The sequence below is a fragment of the Mus caroli genome, unplaced genomic scaffold, assembly GCF_978045245.1.
Source record: "Mus caroli unplaced genomic scaffold, Mus_caroli_1 scaffold_4, whole genome shotgun sequence".
Lineage (NCBI taxonomy): Eukaryota > Metazoa > Chordata > Mammalia > Rodentia > Muridae > Mus > Mus caroli.
Window position 1 is genome coordinate 6,251,718 of NW_028227259.1, and position 21,294 is coordinate 6,273,011.

At 38.4% G+C, this 21,294-nt stretch overlaps 1 protein-coding gene across 17 annotated transcripts in view; it reads right to left on the minus strand.

Moving 5' to 3' along the window:
- Positions 1-10,258: 10,258 nt before the first annotated feature.
- Positions 10,259-21,294, minus strand: part of LOC147004899 (protein DBF4 homolog A-like) — a 390,457-nt gene continuing 379,421 nt past the window's right edge. For 10 of the 17 annotated variants that reach the window (XM_085836432.1, XM_085836435.1, XM_085836434.1 and 7 more), the window contains 6 exons: positions 19,696-19,732; positions 18,762-18,807; positions 17,509-17,637; positions 16,978-17,089; positions 13,270-13,394; positions 10,259-11,741 (listed from right to left, as the gene is read on the minus strand). In XM_085836432.1, coding sequence (XP_085692558.1) covers positions 10,796-11,741; positions 13,270-13,394; positions 16,978-17,089; positions 17,509-17,603 — 1,278 coding nt within the window. In that variant the 5' untranslated portion in view covers positions 17,604-17,637; positions 18,762-18,807; positions 19,696-19,732 and the 3' untranslated portion in view covers positions 10,259-10,795. The remainder of the gene's footprint in view (positions 11,742-13,269; positions 13,395-16,977; positions 17,090-17,508; positions 17,638-18,761; positions 18,808-19,695; positions 19,733-21,294) is intronic. The other 7 variants (XM_085836440.1, XM_085836438.1, XM_085836439.1 and 4 more) reach the window with 3 other exon arrangements.

Here is a 21,294-nt window from a genome sequence, read left to right on the forward strand (position 1 = left end):
GCAGCTGTTGTGGTGGCAATAGCTGCCAGTGCGGTGGCAGCTACGGCTGCTGGAATTGCTATGACAACATCAGTCCAGTCAAGCACAACTATCGAGCAGTTGTCCTCCTCTGTGGCAGATGCGATTGATCAACATTCAGTGCTTAGTGCCCAATTAAAAGGTGGGCTAATGATAGTGAACCAGCGCATTGATCTGGTGGAGGAAAGGCTGGAAATTCTGCTCCAAATGGCACAGCTTGGCTGTGATAAGAAATCAGGAGCCTTATGTATTACTAGTGTCCAATATGAAAGTTGGACGTGTGCAGCTAATCTATCTAAAGAATTGTCTTTGTTTCTTACAGGAAACTGGTCGGAAGGATTTGATGAAAAGCTTGAGGCGCTACGTGTAGCAGTGATGGCGATTAATTCCACGTGCGTGGACCCGTCATTGGTTGATGGAATCAAAGGACTTACTTCCTGGATGTCTTCTGCATTCTCATATTTTAAGGAATGGGTGGGAGTAGGCCTATTTGGGGCAGCCCTGTGTTGTGGATTAGTGTTTTTACTATGGCTGGTTTGCAAACTCAGATCTCAACAAAGACGTGACAATTGCTCAAGCACTTGCTGCCATAGAGCAAGGCACCTCTTCTGATATTTGGCTATCCATGCTCAGAACTTGATTGGCATCTGAGTTCTCTGCTATTACATTCCAAGGATCTGTGGATCCATTGCACTGGAATGAGAGAGACTCATTGATCATTGATCAGCCTTTTACATTGCTGAGGTTTCCTCATTGCATGCGATGGGATGAGCATGATTTCCCCCACTAATTCATTTTTTGGCTGGCCTCTTTTATAGAGTTCGCCCTAGGTCATTTAGCAGTTACTGTCACACAGTACTGCGGTATCCAAAGACGGGCAACTTTCCTCATGCACAGACCAACCTAAGGCACGGGGCCCGGTGGCAATAGGGTTTTCCAACGACAGGTAAGGCTGTGACATTGGAGGAACGACCTAAAACAGGAGCCACAGTAGATGGACATAACTGCATTGCCTAGACCAGCCTTGTTTTATTATAACTAAAAGGGGGAGATGTAGGAAGCCGTGATAATACATGCCGTCACTAGATGGCGCTAAGCTCCATTGTGCGCATGTGCCGGAGCAAATGCCTGCCAAGTCACTAGTCCGTCCCCTGGGACATTTGAGACTGTGGGTGGAACCGCCAGTAGTATTAACACGTCACACCTGTGGGTATATATAGCAACACGTTTCTATCCTTCTTTGTTCTACCTCACGATTATGAATAAAGTGTAACCACGAAAGGTCTTGACTTGTGTTCTGTGTGCATTCCTGGGGGACGGGAATAGTGCAGGACAAACCTAAATGCTCAAGAACAAAAAGAAGCAAACACATCCAAGAGGAGCAGACTGTAGGAAATAATCAAACTGAGGGCTGAAAACAATAAAACAGAAACAAAGAACAATACAGAGAATCAGTGAAACAAAAAAATTGGTTCTTTGAAAAGACAAGATACACAAACCTTTAGCCAAACTAACTAAAAGACAGAGAGAGAATATCAAAGTTAACAAAATAAGAAATAAAAAGGGGACATAACAACAGACACTGAGGAAATCCAAAGAATCACTAGGTCATACTTCAAAAACCTCTAATCCACGAAATTGTAAATATTTTGAAAAAAAAAAAGGACAATTTTCTTGGTGGATACTACTTACCAAAGTTAAATCAAGATTAGATATACAATTTAAATAGATCTAACCCATAAGAAATAGAAGCAGTCATTAAAAGTCTCACAACAACAACAGCCCAGGGCCAGATGGATTTTGGAGGAGAATTCTACCAAGCTTACTTTCTTTTTTTTTTTTTAAGATTTATTTATTATTGTATATAAGTACACTGTAGCTGTCTTCAGATATACCAGAAGAGGACGTCAGATCTCATCATGGGTGGTTGTGGGGCTCCATGTGTTTGCTGGGAATTGGGACATTTGAAGAACAGTCAGTGTTCTTAACCGCTGAGCCATCTCTCCTGCCCCTTTACCAGACTTTCAAAGAAGAGTTAATGCCAATGCTCCTCAAATTCTTCAACAAATAGAAGCAGAAGGAACACTATCAAATTCATTTTATGAGGCCACAGTCCCTCTGATACCCAAAACAAATTACAGACCAATTTCCCTTAATGAGCATAGGTGAGAAATACACAACAAAATACTCGGAAACCAAATCCAAGAACACATCAAAAAGATTATCCACCAAGATCAAGTAGGATTCATCCCAGAGATGCAGGGGTGGTTTAATATATGAAAAATCCATCAGTACAATCCACTATATAAACAAACTGAAAGAGAAAAAAGTGACATGATCATCTCATTAGATGCTGAAAAGGCCTTTGGCCAAATCCAACAGCCCTTTAGGAGACACTTCTTAGAGACTAGGAGTGAAGAGGAGTGGAGGCCAGCTCCGGAGCTCTTGGCTCTCTCTTGAAGGTAGCAGAAGGCAAAGGGCAATGGTGACAGGGACAAGACTTGATCTTGTGAGAGATTAGAGTTGCTTTTTTAGATAACTTTTACTTGACTTGTTAGCATTGAAGCTTTGTATAGATAAACCCAGTCAATATTTTATCTTCGGTCTTTGCCCCTACAATAAATCCTTTGTTCCTGTTTAGGACCTTTGATTAATTGTTTCACAGCCTCCAGAAATGTGTTCTAAGTTGTAAATGCCTGCTTTCTTTACCAGAAGCAATTAACTCCTGACACATCAACACTGGTAGTTTTTGTTTTTGTTTTAAAGATTTATTTATTTTATATATGCGAGAACACTGTAGTTGTCTTCAGACACACCAGAAGAGGGCATCAGATGCTATTACAGATGGTTGTGAGCCACCATGTGGATGCTGGGAATTGAAATCAGGACCTCTTGAAGAGCAGTCAGTGTTCTAAACCACTGAGCCATCTCTCCTGCCTGACTGGCAGAGTTCTAATTGCAATTTTTATATCAAATAGGGCTTTAATTGCATTTCCTACTACACAGGGCTTAATAATTACTAGCATAATTTTAGGACATTTTTAAAGGATCATCACTAAGAAATCATCGATTTGTCTACATAGCATTACTGTAAGACAGTACATCTTGGTGATTTGTCGAAATCTGGCCAAATGAGTAGGATAATACCTAGTGATTGAATATATATATATATATATATATATATATATATATATATATATATACACACACACACATATATACACTGTACTGGCTAGTTTTGTGTCAACTTGACACAGCTGGAATTATCACAGAAAAAGGAGCTTCAGTTGAGGAAATGCCTCCATGAGATCCAACTGTAAGGCATTTTCTCAATTAGTGATCAAGGGGGAAAGGCCCCTTGTGGGTGGAACCATCTCTGGGCTGGTAGTCTTGGTTCTATAAGAGAGCAGGCTGAGCAAGGCAGGGGAGGCAAGCCAGTAAAGAACATCCCTCCATGGCCTCTGCATCAGCTCCTGCTCCCTGACCTGTTTGAGTTCCAGTCCTGACTTCCTTTGGTGATGAACAGCAGCATGGAAGTGTAAGCCGAATAAACCCTTTCCTCCCCAACTTGCTTCTTCGTCATGATGTTTGTGCAGGAATAGAAACCCTGACTAAGACATACACATACATACATACACACACACACATACATACATACATACATACATACATACGTACAGGAAAGGCATATTAATAGCAAGAATCTTTCATAAAATACTGTCCCTTTGGCCTTGCCTGAAAAGTGCTCACTCACTGTAACTTACAGTCCACAGTGAAACCATCACATACTTCTTAGCTTCTCCTAGATGGCTGCTGGCAAAGGGAACATACCTAAACACAATAAAGGCAATTTTCAGAAAGCCTATAGCCAACATCAAAGTAAATGAAGAGAAACTCAAAGCAATTCCACTAAAATCAGGAACAAGACAAAGTTGTTCACTTTCTCCATACAGTAAAGTACTTGAAGTTCTAGCTGGAGCATTAAAATAACAGAGGAATTAAAGGGTTACAAATTTGAAGGAAGAAGTCCAAGTATCATTACTTACAGTTGTTATGAGAGCATACATATATGTCCTCAAAAATTCTAGCACGGAAATCCTTGCACTGATAAATACTTCAGTGAAGGGTCTGGATACAAGATTAACTAAAATCAGTAGCCCTCCTATATACAAATGACAAGTGGGCTGAGAAAGAAATCAGGGAAACAACACCTTTCACATTAGCCACATGTAACATGCCATGGGGTAACCCTAATCACGGAACTATTAAAAAATCTTCAAGTCTTTGAGGAAAGAAATTGAAGAAGATATCAGAAGATGGAAAAATCCCCCATTCTTCTGGATTGATAGGATTAACATAGCAAAAAAAAAAAAATGACCACCTTAAAAAAATAAAATAAAACAAACAAAACAGCAACAATCTACAGACTCAAAGTAATCCTCCTCAAAATTCCAACACAATTCTTCACACATGTTGAAAGGACAATGCTAAAATTCATATGGAAAAACAAAAAACCCCAGGATTGCTAAAACAATTCTAAACAACTAAAGAACCTCTGGAGGTGTATCACTATCCCTAATTTCAAGCTGTACTATAGAGCTATTGTAATAAAAATCATATGGTATTGGCATAAAAACTAGACATCAACAAATCACATAACCTAATTAAAAATGGGGAATGGATCTAAACAGAGACTTCCCAATAACGGGGTTCCTCAAATGGCTCAAAAACCATTTGAAACATGTTCAACATCCCAAGCCATCAAGAAAATGCAAATCTATGAGACTATGTAGGGCCTAGCAAACACAGAAGTGGATGCTCACAGTCAGCTATTGGATGTATCACAGGGCTCCCAATGGAGAAGCTAGAGAAAGTACCCAAGGAGCTAAAGAGATCTGCAACCCTATAGTTGGAACAACATTATGAACTAACCAGTACCCCGGAGCTCTTGTCTCTACCTGCATATGTATCGAAAGATGGCCTAGTTGGCCATCACTGGAAAGAGAGGCCCATTGGACTTGCAAACTTTATATGCCCCAATATAGGGGAATGCCAGGGCCAAAAGAATGGGAATGGGTGGGTAGGGAAGTGGGGGGGGGTATGGGGGACTTTTGGGATAGCATTGGAAATGTAATTGAGGAAAATATGTAATAAAAAATATTAAAAATTAAAAAAAAACCCTCACCCTAGCTGCTGGGAAGTCAATATTCCACTAGCAGACTTCAGATGAAGTTGTAGAACTCCCAGCTCTGCCTGTATCATGCCTGCCTAGATGCTGCCCTGCTCCCCCCTTGATAATGGACTGAACTGGCCATCTTCTGTAACCAGCAAGGTCTCAAATCAAAGGATTGGGACACCAACCCCACCACAACATTTCAATCTAAAGATAGGACATTGTTCTGTCTCCTGAGTGTGCTGGAAGTGGAACTAGCAGAATAATCATCAGAGACCAGAGAGACTTCATCCAACAACTGATGGGAGCAGATGCAGAGTGCTACAGTCAAACAATAGGCAGAGCTCAGGTAGTCCTGTGGAGTGCGAGGAAGGACTGGAGGAACCAGAAGGGTCAAGGACAACCAGGAGGACATGGCCTAGAGAATCAACTAATGGGGATCCCTGGGAACTTGTAGGAGTCCTGTAGGAGGGGTCCTGTAGGAGTCAAACCTAGGTCCTCTGTATGTTATGGCTGAGTAGCATGGCGCTCTTGTGGAAATCCTAACTGTGGGAACAGAGGCTGACCCTGACTTTTCTATTTGTGGGACCTTTTCCTCCTACTATGTCTTGTCCAGGTGTGCTGTAAATGAATGTGCCTGGTCTTACTGTAAGCTTGTTATGGCTGTAACATGTATGTATGTATGTATGTATGTATGTATGTATGTATGTATGTATATATGTATATATGTATATATGTATGTATTATAAGCTTGTTTGCCCTTCCTGGGTGCCTTTTTTCTCTGAGGGGAGGAGGAAGGGATCTGGGAGACAGGAGAGTTATGTGTGGCAGGAGGGAGGGACTGAGGGAAGTAGAGGGAGAAAAAACTGTGTTCAATATGCATTACAATATCAATATTCATTATATATTATATGCATATAATGACATATATGTATATACAGATATTACAGATATTACCAATAAGTATACATACAAGCTTTAAAAGATTTTAAATACTTAAAAAATTTTTAAAAAGTTATGGCAAGTTCCAGTAGGAAAGTCATAACTGAGTCCCTGGGACATTTAGAATAAGATCAAACCATCTTCAGTGTAGTTACATACTTTCTGAAAGATAAAGTTATTTTCTGCAGTTATTGTGGGGCATCCCACAGATTCAAGCCAGTATTAGCCAGCTGACAACTACATTGGGTGGGTGTGCAGGATCCAAGTCTTTCTCAGGGTGAGCTTTTAAGCACAAACCCTGTATCCTGGGTTGACATGGTTCAGTTAACTACAGAAACCAAAAAAGCAAGGTTAGTACATTGAGACTTTCCCAGAACTCTGATTTTGATAGATTAGGTCTTTTAGGCTACTAGTACTGTTTACTTGGTTAGTTTTTACAGGCTAAATGGTATTTCCATCAGTTGAGCTAGGATCTGGGGGCCTACAATGATTTATCATCATGTATGTGAAATGAAACACTTGGCCAATGGGACACCAACATTCATATTTGCCATTTTTTTTAAAGATCTCTGAATTCATAAAACTAGGTGGATAAAATAACAACCCACTGTAAGCTGTGCAGGTTTGGGCAAAAACAAGATCAGAGGGCTCATAATTTACAGGAACAAATGAGACAGCCTCGAATTAACAGCCCCCACCCCATCCCCACGTGGTACAAATGTGGTCCTAACCCAATCTTAGGGGCCATCCCTAAGACCAGCTGGAAAGGAAGGAAATCTAAAACAGCCCATAGATAGGTTTGTGGGTTAAAAAGAAAAATAAATGTAACTGTCAAATTGCTCTACTCAGGAGTTGCATGAAAGCCACTACCCATGGACAGCTTCCCCATGTCCTTCCTTGGCTATCTGTCCCTTTATATGGAAGGAAAAGTGGACAAGTTTAGAGTATATTGAGACTTATGGGGAATGAGTAATTACACTATTGGCTTTTAAAGAGCCTAGAGAAAAGGTAATGAATGGAAGAGGTAGAAGCATGTGGCAGCAAGCATCTTCATTTTGCAGGTACCTGCCACCCAGGGGGCATGTGAACAAGCTGCTGTGCTGGGTAGGCATGGAAGCAAAAACATAGGCTCCTAGTCGTCAGAAGTTCGCTTGACATATTCTCTTGAAGTCATCAGAAGCTCGCTTGACGTATTCTCTTCAAGAGATTAGCCAGACATTTATTGGCACAGTAGTAGGCATCTATTGTGCAAAATGATTTTTTTTCCTTCTTGAGACAGGATCTAACTATCCAGTTCAGGCTAGTCTTGAACTCATGATCCTCCTGTCTCAGCCTCCTTGGTGCTGATTACAGGAATAAGCAACCATACTTAGCAACCACCACATTTTGAGGGCAAAAAGAAGAGTGCCATGTATTGGCATGTCACTATACAACAGCATGCTAGACAAGAAGATTAAATGTACAGTAAAAAAAAAAAAGAGGTATAAGAATGGGTCCATAGTCATGCCAACTCTAGCTCTTCTTGCACATAGAATTAACCAGAATGGTAAGGATATCAGAATATAATACATTCAGTAGTATCTGCTTGGTGACCATGATGATTTGGATTTAGTGTATTATCATCTGAAATGTTCTATAATTTAACTTCAAATATTTTATGGTACTCTAGTGCCTCATTAAGAAAAGAACAGATGGAAACAAAGAATATCTGTCCTTGTCACTGTTGGGACCCTCCCTCCTGCATTTGTGCTTATTAACTGAGAAAACTGCTAAATTTTAAGCTACAACTGCCACCAGGCCATTGTAGTTTTCTTGTGCAATGACAGGCAGATACATCAAAGATTATCCATACTGATCCATCAATAATGTTGTACTCCACCTGCTGGGGACTGGCTAGCCTTTTGGGGCAAAGTGAGGCCCCTTGAGGAATGTCCTATATTCAGTGACCATCAACTACCTTCACTTAGCAACTCCAAGAAGCTCCCCTTGGAGTCAGTGGACATCCAAAGTCACTCCTTAAATATCCCGCAAAACAAAATTCATCTGAGTTTGCCTCCTATAGAATCCCCAGCTTTTCTGGAATACACCAGGCACTCAAGGGACAGGAGACTTTTGAGGACCTAAGTATATACAGAGTATATGAAAAGAGCTATGATGGAGTAAGGAAAGGATTTTATGGGATTAGAGGTACCTAATGTATATTTTTGGATGCGTCATAAATTTTGAGGATTCTTTGGGGAATATAACTATCACTCAGTTTACTCCTTCTAGTAACAGATGGCAGTAGTTTTCTGTTGGTGTGATAAAGCGTGGATTTAAAAAAGTTGGTTAACTTGGGGGAGAAAGCATTTATTTCAGAGTACATGGTAGTCTCTCAAGGAGGCAAGCAAGGGCAGTAGGGGCTCAGGGCATGAGTTTGGAGGTAGGAACTGAAGCAGAGGCCATGGAGGAACACTGAATACTAGTTAGCTCTCCAGGGCTTGCTCAGGCTGCTTTTGTATCCATCCTAGGTCCATGTGCCATAAATAGATCACACTCCCCACACTGGGTTAGGTCCTCCTCCTGCATAAACTACTAAACACAAATATTAATTCATGCCTGCATTCCAAACTGAGGTTCTCCCTTCCAAGTTTGTATCACTTGAAACAAACACAACAGCACAGAGCCTTCAGAACAGGAAAATTTTGGTTGCTTCTGAAAAGGAGTACTCAGAAGCATTTTTTGTTGTTGAGTTTATAAGCATTAGAAGTCAATATAAGAATTCTGAAACTTGACAATAGAACTATCTATCTTGCTTAAAATTTTCTAAGACTCAAACTCAAAAAATAAAATGTTTATTAATAATAAAGATTTTATTTAAGAAACTCACTAGTTATCAATGAAAACTTGACCTGAGGAATGAAACTGGAAAATTAGCGTTACAACTTAGTGAACAGAACTACTAATGCAGTTAGTTGTTTTACATGTATGTATGTATGTATGTATGTATGTATTTTTGCCTGAGCTGACAATTATAAAAAGCAAAATTGAAATAAAATGATTTCTCAAATATTAAATAAGATTTCTTTAATTGAAAGCATGTTATTTTTTACTAATCAAATTGACTTAACACTATCTATCCTGCTTAAGGATACTTGAAGGATCTAGAAACCAGATCAGAAGATCTGAGGGAGGGAAGGAGAACGACCTAAGTCTTAGTTAAAATTCTTTCATCTATGTGCCTAGGCTGAGTGTCTTCCACATTGTCCAACCCATACAAATCATTTATTGCTCTGTTTTGGGTAATAAAACATTTAAACTTTAAGGCCCAGTATTCATTAGGAAGGTCTTGGAGATGTTCTAAATAGTATTTTAGTTCAAACCTAGTCAAATTAAAAATTAAAAGTATTGGAAGTATTCAGCTTTTATTAAATACAACTAAGGCAAAATGATACAAATCCATTTGGAGACATGAAGGTTAAAAAAGCCTACATATTTTCTAACTTTCTAGATTTTTTTATATTCCCAAATAATTGTTTGTTGTATGATACTTTAAGAGTAACAGTCTTTTTTCAATTTGCAGTGTTTTTTTGCCCCTGGAAGTTGTTTATTGACATTTTGCCTTAGTCTCAAAAAATGACTACTATTGGACCTATGAGAAGGGTAGTAGATAGGGGCCTGCCATCACACCTGACAATGAGACTCTGATCTCTAGGACCTACATGGTAGGAAAGAATTTTCATGGGGAGTCCTCCGACTTCCACAACCATGACATAGCCTGTGATCCATCCACCCCTAGTACTCACATAAATAAATGTAACAAAATACTTTAAGTGAATACTGATAATCAACGTTTTAGTGACATTGTATCTTTATACAGTAGTTAATAGCATCATCCTTTAGACCATGAAAAACTCTCCTCAGTGGCTATCGTTCCACTCCTATACACATATACTCAAAGGTAAAGGATGACATTCATCTTACACTTAGAAATTTTCCTGTTCTATTTAATAGTCAAGTGACAGATTGTGTCACTCCTCCCATGCATTTAAAAACAATTCCAACAATCCACTACATCTCTTATCATCTAGTACCAAACAAAAACCAATTTGTAAGGAAATTATTCTCAATTAACTGAATTACTTAAATTCCCCTTAAGGTTTTTTGGGATTATTTTGAGCCCTGCAATAACTTCAGTCTGCAGGGTCAGGATCCTAACAGAATCCAGCGGAGTCTGTGTCTAGAGCCAATGTTTCTACTAATGGCCAGAATCCAAATATATCAATTAGTACGTTCTTTTTCTTCCTTTCTACCTGAATGTTTTTTAAGCATAACATGTTGATCATAGAAATCTTGCTAATAGGCAATAGTTAATAGTATGTAATATATAGTGCATACATTTTTGATAGGTTTCAAATCTCACTTGAAATTATTTTCAGTGATAAAGCAAATGATATTCATTTTTACTCTCAGGAATATAAAATAAGTCACAAGTTTTTATTGTATAATTTGTAACAGCTACTCAATCCTGTAAAAAATTACAAATACCACCTTAATTAATATTTACAGATGGCTCCATAAACAAAGTTGGCAAAAACAAAACAACCCCCCCACAACTAATTATATATGTATTTATAAAAACTTCAGGAATAGAGCTGTCACTTCTGAAAAGCACATTAAATACTAAAATCCAACGAATGCAGAAGTTGAAGGGGAAGAAAAAAACGTTGACAACAGGCTACTTGAATTTTCTTCCTCCCAAATATCTAAAACATCACATATTCCACTGTTTTCAGTGTAGCTTGTAAAACCCAAAAATTCTGATTTCTCCTCACTTGTCTGAAAAAGGTCCAAAAGAGACTGTACTGGTGACCCACAAGTTCTGTCTTCATGTGCAGGAAGATACTCAGTTCTCTTTTTATCCAATTCAGCACCTGGTTCAGCATTTGCTTTCTTTTGTCCTAATAGCATTCTCACTTTCCGCTGGATCTTACAGCAAGGCAAATTCTCCATGTTCCCAGCGTCACACTCATGAGGCTCCTGGGGACTACAGGGTGGAGTTCTCGCCTTCATTGTTACCTGCTCTTTTGATGTATTTAATGCCACCAGGTCAGAAGCATGACCTATCACAACATGAAAGCCCTTTTCTTGCAGATCTTTTGCTGAAAGCTGTGTAATGTCTTCAGTTAACTGTGGTTGGGGTAGATTACTTTCTGTACTGAGATGAGAAACTTGTCCACAGAACTGCGACACGCCTGGAGCGGCGTCCACTCTCTGTTCTCCATCATTTCTACCTACAGTCACTTGGTGTTCCAGTGTGCTGTCATGCAGAGGTAGCTGTGAACACTCCTGCTCTGGGTCAGGCTCACTGGCATTGAACACGCTCACTGGTTTCCTGTCACATCCTTTCAATCCAGCTGAAGAATAGGTTGTAGGCTCTGAAGCAAACCCAGGCTTTTCTTCAGGTTTCCGGGTTTCTTCATACTGAGAGTTCTGCTTGAGCAGTTGCCCGCTGCTTTCTCCCACGTCCTTCTGGAAATTGGGCTCCAAGAGTGGCTTCTCCTTCGGTGCAGTGTTTTTCAGGACATTTGCAGAAACAGAAGAAAGGGACCCAACACTGTATCTTATTCTTTAAAAAGAAAAAAAAACCCAAGAAGTTAGAAATGAATAAAACTACGTATGAGTTATTTAGGAAACTGACTTAGGATAACCCTAACACAGAAATCGTAATATTTACTTTAGATGTTTTTAAAGTAAAACACAGCAATCACCTAAACTGAACTAGGGTACCACCTCCCCATTCATTCGGCTCCCTCCTTGAGATAAACAATACCCTTTGAACTAATTATGAAAAAAACAAAACAGCATGAATTGTATAAACCAAAGAAAGATGACAGTATCTGTATCTGACCCTGATTTTGTTGTTATCTTTAAAAAATACTAGTGCTTTAATGTTTGTTTGGTTTCAGAAAGTACTTGTTTGAAACTAAAAGCAGAAACATATTTTCCATTTAAACTATTTCATATCAAAGTGAACTAGATCTTTGCACATGTAAAGGCGACAAAGTAACCCTTTAAATTCAAACATATTTTTGACCTAAACGTCTTCCTCACGTAGAATCTTAGAATCTCTTGAACAATCCTAATTATGCACATGACACGTTATCAGGTCCCCAATTACACTTTGCATTATACATCACAAGAAACAGTGAGCCCTCTACAATCCACCTGTCTCTCCAACCAGAGCAGTTTTCTTTACTTATATATAGTGTTTAAGCAATGCAAAAGATTCCCTCTTTGTGCCTCATTGGTGAGGACTTAGGTATGATCCTGAAAAAGCAAAGCAAAACCAAAATAGGGACTAGAGTTCCTTCTAACAAATTTCGAGTTCAAAAATGTCACAGTAGTCCAACTGGAGACTGACAAGAAGTAAAAAAGCTGTACTGATAAAATGATTAGGGAATAACTAGATAAAAAATTATTCAGGCCCTTCCTGAAACTTTCAAACATTTTAAGTCCTCACAGGAGTTGCACATGGCCACATTAGTAGTCAGCCATAATGTCCACCAAGAGTCCTACAGAGATCCAGGGTCTAAACACAGAGCACCCCCTACTTGCTTTTCAGAGTTGTGCTTAACTATCACACCTCTAATCGTTATGCCTTAAGACTAGGACAAAAACAGATGACCAATTATCAACCCTACTGTATACCCATATAAAAGCATTCCTAATCAACATTTTTAGACTGAGTACATTGAAAACCACATGGTTCGACACCAGAGGTTGACAATGCTGCCTGCTACAATGCTGCCTGCTACTATATCTTTACTTTCTTAAGTAATGTTCCGCTGCAAAATAGCCATGCTCAGTGTTCAGTAACAAAGCTGACTGGAGGTCACTGAGCTCTTCCAATTTACAAAACCTAAAACATCGACTCTATAACTGACCTTAAGAGAAAAAATTGTGAGCTCCCTTTCATAACCATGTTAGAGGGAGACTAAGTACCTTTAGTGGCAGGAAAAAGAAGGGAAGAAGGTATTCGTTCTAAACCATATTTACATCATTAGAAAAAAATCTGTACTCTTTCTAAGAGCAGACAAACATTATATTAAATCTGAGTGCCATAAAATAGCTTAACAGTATCTTTGGCAAATTACCTTTTCTTTTTAGGTGTGTCTCTTCCATATTCCACAAAATCGAAAACTAACTGAGATACAATATCATCAACAACTTGATACTGGTTACTCTGTGCAAAGTTCCTGTGTTTCTCACTCAGAAGGTGCTAAAACAAAACCACAACAAAAGCATCTTAAAATTACATTCAATAATTATATGAATTAAACCAAAAAATCAAATACCAAACCCAAATAACATCTCTCTCTCTCGCTCACACACACACACACACACACACACGTGTGTGTATATGAATGATATATATATATATATAAACAATTTTTTAAAAAGAGCCCTTGTATTTGAGAGACAGCAAGAGGCAATAATTAGGGTGGGTGGGGAAGAGGGAAATGATGTATTTATATTTCCATTTAAAAACTGTTTTTAAAGGATCTCAAGACAGATAAAGTTAAGAACTACCTTTAATATATTCAGTAATATATTAATACTTTATAAAACATACTTCACCTACTATTGTATATAATTCCCAAAGTAGGGCTTACAGAACTAAATGAAATCCTTTACCTTAATATACAAAAATTTAAGACATACAAGAGTCTAGAAGAGTTTTAAAACAAATTAAAGGGCTAGAAAGCTGGCTCAGTTGTTATAGGCACGCAACGCTCTTCCAAGACTTGAAGGTGGTTCCTAGTACCCAAATCTGGTAGCACACAATCACTTGTAACTCCAGTTTCGGGTAATTTGATGGCTTCTTCTAGACTCCACTCGTATGTCATACACTCACACACACTTCTGTAAAAAGTAAAAACTAAACTTTAAAAACCAAGACCTTTGATAAATGCTACAAAATATATACATTACAAAAAGACTCACAACTGAAGAAAACACCCAAGTACGAACAAACAAGTTACCTCATTACCTACTGATTGCAACAGAGGAAAGGGAAGTGTTTTTTCTTTTCTTTTGGTTTTTCCAGACAGGGTGTCTCTGTATACCTCTGACTGCCTTGAAACTCACTCTAAGGACCAGGCAGGCCTAGAACTCAGAAATCTGCCTTCCTCTGCCTGCCAAGAGCTGGGATTAAAGCTCAGCAGGGAATGTTTTTCAATCTCAGAGTGATTAAAAGGAAAGTAAACTGGGCATGGTAGGGCATCTTTAATCCTAGTACTGAGGAAGCAGTGGTAGGTAGGTTTCTCTGAATTTGGTTTAAATAGTAAGACCCTGTGCCAAATGAAAAAAACCAAATTTATAGTATAGAATTTACAGGAAACAACCTTCCTTCTGAAAGGGTGAGATCTCCAGGCTAATTGTCTTGTCAATAAATTCAGGATATCCTATATAGAGCCTAGAGCTGGGTATGGTGGCACGCGCACACTCACACACACACACACACACACACACACACACACACACAAAACCTTTAATCCCAGCACTGGGGAGGTAGAGGCAGGGGCAGGTATATCTGTTTGAGGCCAGCCTGATCTACAGAGTGAGTTCCACCGAAGCCAGAGCTGCAGAGGGAAACCCTCAGAAAAACAAACAAAACATCTGAAATAACTTTCACATTTTTAAAGATCAGATTGAATTCATTTATATTCTGGGAAGAAAAAAAATTATGAAGTGAAACATATACTTTCTCTCTAAATTCACTTAGTTGTTTTTATTACTTAGTATTATTGATCTGTATGTCTCAGAGGTCTGTGCCTTCTCTGATAGCAAGTCAAGCACTCTCATTTACTTTTACTTTTGGGTCTCACATGTGCCAAGCCTAGGCCTTAGCACTGAGCTACACCCCTAATGTCATTCTCATCATTCGCTACCACTGTACGGCACATTCCACTTATTTTGAACATTCTCCATGCTACAATACAACTAGACAAGGATAGCTTTATATATCCTGTTTATAACTCAGGCCTGTCACCTTTTGGCTTTTCTTGTTCTCTTTTCTGTATGCTATACTTTAGCTACAGTACTGTATGTCTGCTTTACCTACACTACTTAAAAATATTTGTGTACGTGTGTGTAGACTGAAGACAACCTTGTCTACCATTCCTTCTATAGGTGCTGGACACCTGGATGTTCAGTCCAGTAAAGCAGGCCAGCAGACCAGCAGGCCAGGAATGAGCCTGTCTGCCCCAGCATACCATCATGTCCACACTTCTTGATGTGGGTTCTGGAGATCAATCTTAGTTCCTTTGTAAGCAGGTCACTAACTGAGCCATCTCCTAAGCCCTCAAAAATATTTCCTATCTCAGTCTCTTTGCATGGATAGAAATGAATTATTGTAAAACCCAAGGTAATAAAACAATAGTTGGTTTTTTAAGATAAGATCTCATTATGTAGTCCAAATTGCTCTCAAACCCAAGACCCTCCCAGAGTGTTGGAGTGACCTACCGAACTCTGCTTTAGTTTAAATTAAAAAACAAACAAAAACTTTCAAAGTCATGATCTTAAATTTCTTCTCAAATCAACTTTCACAAATTTACTTTCTTTGTGACAATCAGTGGACAACTTTCCTACCATTCTTATATTTCTGAACACATTAGGAGCTCAAAGATAAAGAAAAGCAAACATTCTATACTACTCTGACCTCACAATGGCACGTAAATTTCAGAACCAATCAATAACTTTAATTTCAAAACAATTAGAAGGAAAAGGAAAAAAATTTGAAATACTTCAGCTTCTGAATCAATGCAATTTAAAACTAACTGTACATCCTTCTTTATTACATCAGTAAAACAAATCAAAACCCCTGGTAAATATTAATCCATCTCAAATGATAAATATTTGAGCTTATGCACTCTGATATTCATCCTGCCTGAGCTTGCTGAGGTTGAAAGTAGAGAGGCTGTAAGTTGTGCACCACTACGTCTGTCTACCTACTATTTAAAAGCTAAGAAATTAAAAAAGTAACTGCTAAGGTTAATAAGCACTTGCTATGCACCAAACTCTAAGGATACAGACAAGACTACCAGTGATTTTAATAAGCTTTCAAGCTACAATAGGCCTTCCCCATCTTTAAAAACTTCTTTTATTTGATATGCTCTTGCAAGACTTTTTTAATTGCTCAGACCAAAATATAGGAACTTCTCATTTATCTACCATCTCTTAATCCAAAAATCATATGAATACCTCCAGTCTCAATTTTAGAGTATTCCAACAACCTGACCATGCCCCAAGAACTCCTATTCCTGCTTAGTCTAGGCCATCATCCTCTACTCTGGGTCTATCTACCCTTGCCGATTTCGGTTGGTATCAAGATGCCTGGTTACCTAACTTTTCTGTAGTTCTACTTAAACATCAGTCAAGTATTTCTTTGCCAAGTCTAAACACATGATAGCAAACCTCCATTCCTGTTTTGTTTCTCCTTGCACTGATCTAATACTGTCTACATATATTTTGTTATATTTTTATATTGTAGTTATATACTAAGCACTCAAATATTTATTAAATGAATAAAAATTATTTTCTCAATGTCGATTTCCCTCCTTGGATTCTTACAATTTCAAGTGTTTCAGATTCAAGATGCAGGAGTGCTGATGTACATGCCTAGAAAGTGCAGAGCTGTGTTCTATCCCCACCATAAAACAAACCAGAGATGTTTCTACTCTAGAATATATTTGTGACTATCATGTTGCAAACTATACTTGGCATAGTAAAATGGGACTTAAAAATAAAAACAGTATTTAGATGTTTAGAAACACCAATCCCAAATGGAAAATCACATTTACAGTTTCGAGATCTTCGTATTTCTGGAAGCAACATTCACAATATCCTCTTTTTCTCTTTTCCTTCAACTGGAGTTGAACTGGGGTTCCACATTTATCGCCATCCGTATTAATTCTAGTGATAGAAATACATGGTATCAAAATTAACTGCTAATGAATAATTTTAAAACGTATTGCCTTAAACTAACATATGCACAATCTGTCACTTTTTGAACAGCAAATACTTTTAACTGAATTTCAAGAAATGTAAAACAAAATATAATAAATATTCTGAAGAACATTTCAAATGGTCAAGAGAAACGGGTTTTAGTATCTGAACCCCACTCACACCTAAAATGTCCAAATAATGTACTTTTATTCACACTAAATCTAGCATAGAAGCATTAAAATATTTACAGGGAAAACAAGCACACATACTACCACCATGGCACAAAATACCCTACCCCAAATGCTTATGAAGGAAAAAAAAAAAACAATCATAGTGAAAGTCTAAATTAAATAGCATTTTTTCTAAGAATCAAGTTTCCCACCAACCTGAGCTTGGGCTGAGCTTGCTTCTGGACGCTGGATGACTTCTCTATATCAAACGGACTGCAGGGCTTCTGAAGAAAGTAGCTTATACACGGCATACTGGGGAGCTGAAGGTAAAATGGCCTGTAGCACCTAAATGAATAAAGACAAATACATGTGAGCTTCTCTGGGATGAAAGAAAGGTTTCAAAGCCTTATATCTAAGTTCTGTAAATCACCTCAGATCTGAAATAAACAAGAAAGACTTGGTAGGGGTAACCTTCCTTTCAAAGAACCAATTTGTAGGCCTATTCTTTTAACACCTAAAAAATTGAAACTAATATTTCATACAATATTCTGATCACTTCCCACTTTCTCACCTCCTCCCAGATCCTCCCGAAAACACCTACCATCGAAACTAATTAAAACTGTAGAGTTTAGTCACATTAATCATTAAGTTTTGGAATTACTATCCCAGCTTCTAGAGCAGTGGGTCTCAACCTTCCTCATGCTGGAACCCTTTAATACAGTTCAGCTGTGGTGATCTCCAGCCATAAAATTACTTTTGTTGAGACTTCATAACTGTAATTTTTCAACTGTTATGGATCGTATTGTAACTAGTGTTTTCTAGTGGTCTTAGGAACCTCTGTGAAAGAGTTGTCCAGTCCCCTAGAAGTTGTCCCCCTCAGGTTGAGCACTGCTCTAGATACCATTTGAAACTGGACAGTGCAGTCACATCAAACATTAACTTGTGAAAGCACTACCCCATCTCATGGTGCTTACCTTGCAAAAGTAAAAACCCTAGGACCCTCTATTTCCCTACAGGTCTTTGCAACCAGCAGTGACCCAATCTGAATATTCTGAATGCTTTATGTACATTGAATAATGCAGTATTTTGCTTCATACTTCATTTTGGATGAAGTCCTGAAAGCTCCACCATGTTGAAGCATGTCTGAATTCCATTCTTTTCAAAACATTTCCAAGTACTATCTATAATTTCTCCCACAATTACAGGGGTGAATTTTTAGTAATTGTTCAAACTCATGATATTGAATGCAGCCAGAGTGATTATTTAAAATACTAAAAAAATGAGATAATTTTATGATAAGTCTAAAGCAGATACTCTGAATTCAAATCTACAATAGAATGAAACTAAATTCAGTCCCTGAACACAAGGGAATTACTGCTCTCTGCACATCACAGTCAGGAAAATAAGTCTCATGAGGTTTTCTCTATAGTTCTAACACAGTTTCCAACACACTGGATTCTGACACTTACCGGTTCACATCTTCAACCTTTAAAAAAGGCTTCTTGAGTCTCCCTGCTTATGAAGAGAAAATACCATTAGACAGGTGCAAATCAGTAAAGACTATTGTGGGTAAGCCATCTAGAAATCCTTTAAAACTCAAGAGAGTTGAAAGGTGTAGGCCTCAGGTAAAATATCTTCCACTATCATTCCCCTGTATCTGTCACGCCAAGGATGTGTTTTGGATTTTGTAAGACAGAATCCCTCTACTGAGGCCCAGGCGCCTTGGCCTCTGCAGCGTCCGGATTGTATACCGGATTGCATTCATACCAACCATCCAAGATTCTTGAGCTGAATGGCACAGATATGTTCACACTGTAAAGCTATCCCAAAGCATTCCTCATGTTCATCCCGCCCAGTAAATGGACTTGAAGAATTGTTTCTTCTGGGACTATAATGAGTTTTAAAAAATGTTTTTGAAAATATTAATTTTGGGGATGGAGATAGAGCTCAGAAATGGAGATCACAGAGTGATATTATAGAAGATCAAGGTCAGTTCCTAGCACCTATGTCAGGTCTAACAACTGATGTAACTTCAGCTCCAAGGGACTCAACGTCCTCTTCTAGCTTGTTGGAGCATCTGCACTAATGTACACCTAACCCCTCCCACACAGAGAAGAAGACATCTTTACAAAATTATTAACATGGGGAAGGGTAGCTTAAGTGTCATCAGACTGTAGCTGAGGTCCATGTTCTAAAAATTACTAAGAAATCCTTGAATAAATCACGGAAATAACTAGTTACTTTATCTCAGCAAATCTTTCTAAGTATATAAATATCTGGGCATCTTGGAGTTAAAACCTAGGACACCATGTACCTGTGGCCAAGAGCCCAAGCTGTACACTTCAGACTTAATCTTTTTCTGCTCTCTAAAAGAAAACTAAACAATGTATCAGGAATACTTACTTCTTGTCTTTTGTATTCCAGGACCAGCTTTTTTCCCCTTTAAAAAGGAAAACAAATACAGTGAAAATACTGGGTTTAAAAATACAGAAAAAAACTGCACAGTCATCTTCAAGAGAAAAAAAATGTACAAGAAAAATAGTTTATCAGAGTGGCTACTGTACAGGGTGAAAATCTTGCTTCTTAAAATCAATTCAATCAAAAAACTGAATGGCACTCAAGAATGAAAGATACTGATCATCTCTACAGAATTCAGTCCTAACTTTACATTCTTTGTTGGAGAGTAGTGGCAGTGGCACTGATCATTGAGCCTTCAACATTGGTTAGCAAGGACAAGGTACAGTTAACAGTGAAGACCTATGTGAACTGCATTCCTTCGGGGGAATCAAGTCACCGATCATAATGAAGCTCTGGACAGCACTCAGTAAGAACTAGATAGGTATAGGAAAGTTTTAAAGAGGAAGCAGACCTTAGTGTCGAGCATGTCACACTTAGGACCTTTGGTATGAAGCTGTCAGGGTGAATGGCTCAAACATTAACCTCACCTCATCTGTTTTACTAGGGAAATAACAAAAGAGGCTCCAGTGGTTTTCCTTTCCTTCCAGTTGTCCTGTGTGTGCAGTCTGGGCAGTAGTGTAGGTCATATGTGACATCCCCACTTATGTACTAGGGTAGCTCGGAAAGAGATCCCTGAGCAGAGGATTTAAGGAGCAAGCTGGAGATGGGCATCCCTAATTCCCTGTATAAATCTACACGTGGGCCAACTGTATGTGCTACTATTGTAGTAGATAGGACATTGGCAATTTCTTGTGTGAACTCAACACTGCTCATGCTATGAATAAATCCAAAGCGAAGTGCAACTGAGACTTATATCACTGTCTAAATCTCAGACAAATGCACATAGTATGTGTACAAGACAACCCCAATACTGCATGCAAGTCTTAAAAAACTGCAGGTATCTATGAAATTAAGACAGAATTTACAGTCTGAATAAAAACTGGACGGCTAGATCTGTTAACAAAACAGCAATGCCAGGTACAGTGGTGCATTCCTTTAATCTCAGCACTTAGGAGGCAGAAGCAAGTAGATCTCTAAGAGTTTGAGGCTAGCCTGGTCTACATAGTGAGTTCCAGGACACCTAGAGCTACCTTGGCGAGACCCTGTTTCAAAAACTAAAACAGATCCCAAGTTCAAATCCCAGCAACCACATGGTGACTAACAACCATCTGTAATGAGATCTGATACCCTCTTCTGGTGTGTCTGAAGACAGCTTCAGTGTACTTATAAATAAATAAATAAATAAATAAATAAATAAATAAATCTTATAAAAAGAAAGACAAAAACAGAAAAACAGTAACAGCAAAAACAAAATCAGTATTGTCTAACTATTCTAATAGATAAGGAATCTACACAACATTGACAATTTCTTGTGTGTAGCCAAAATTATCTGGTACACAAAAGACTGTAGAACTGAAAAGGAGTATGGCACTCATAAAACAAAATTTACTGGGTGGAGTCAATACCAGAATGCAAATACAAAGTGAGGAGCTAGTTCTTTCAAAGATAATGAGCAATGACCACTTCCAACTGGAAGAGGGAAAA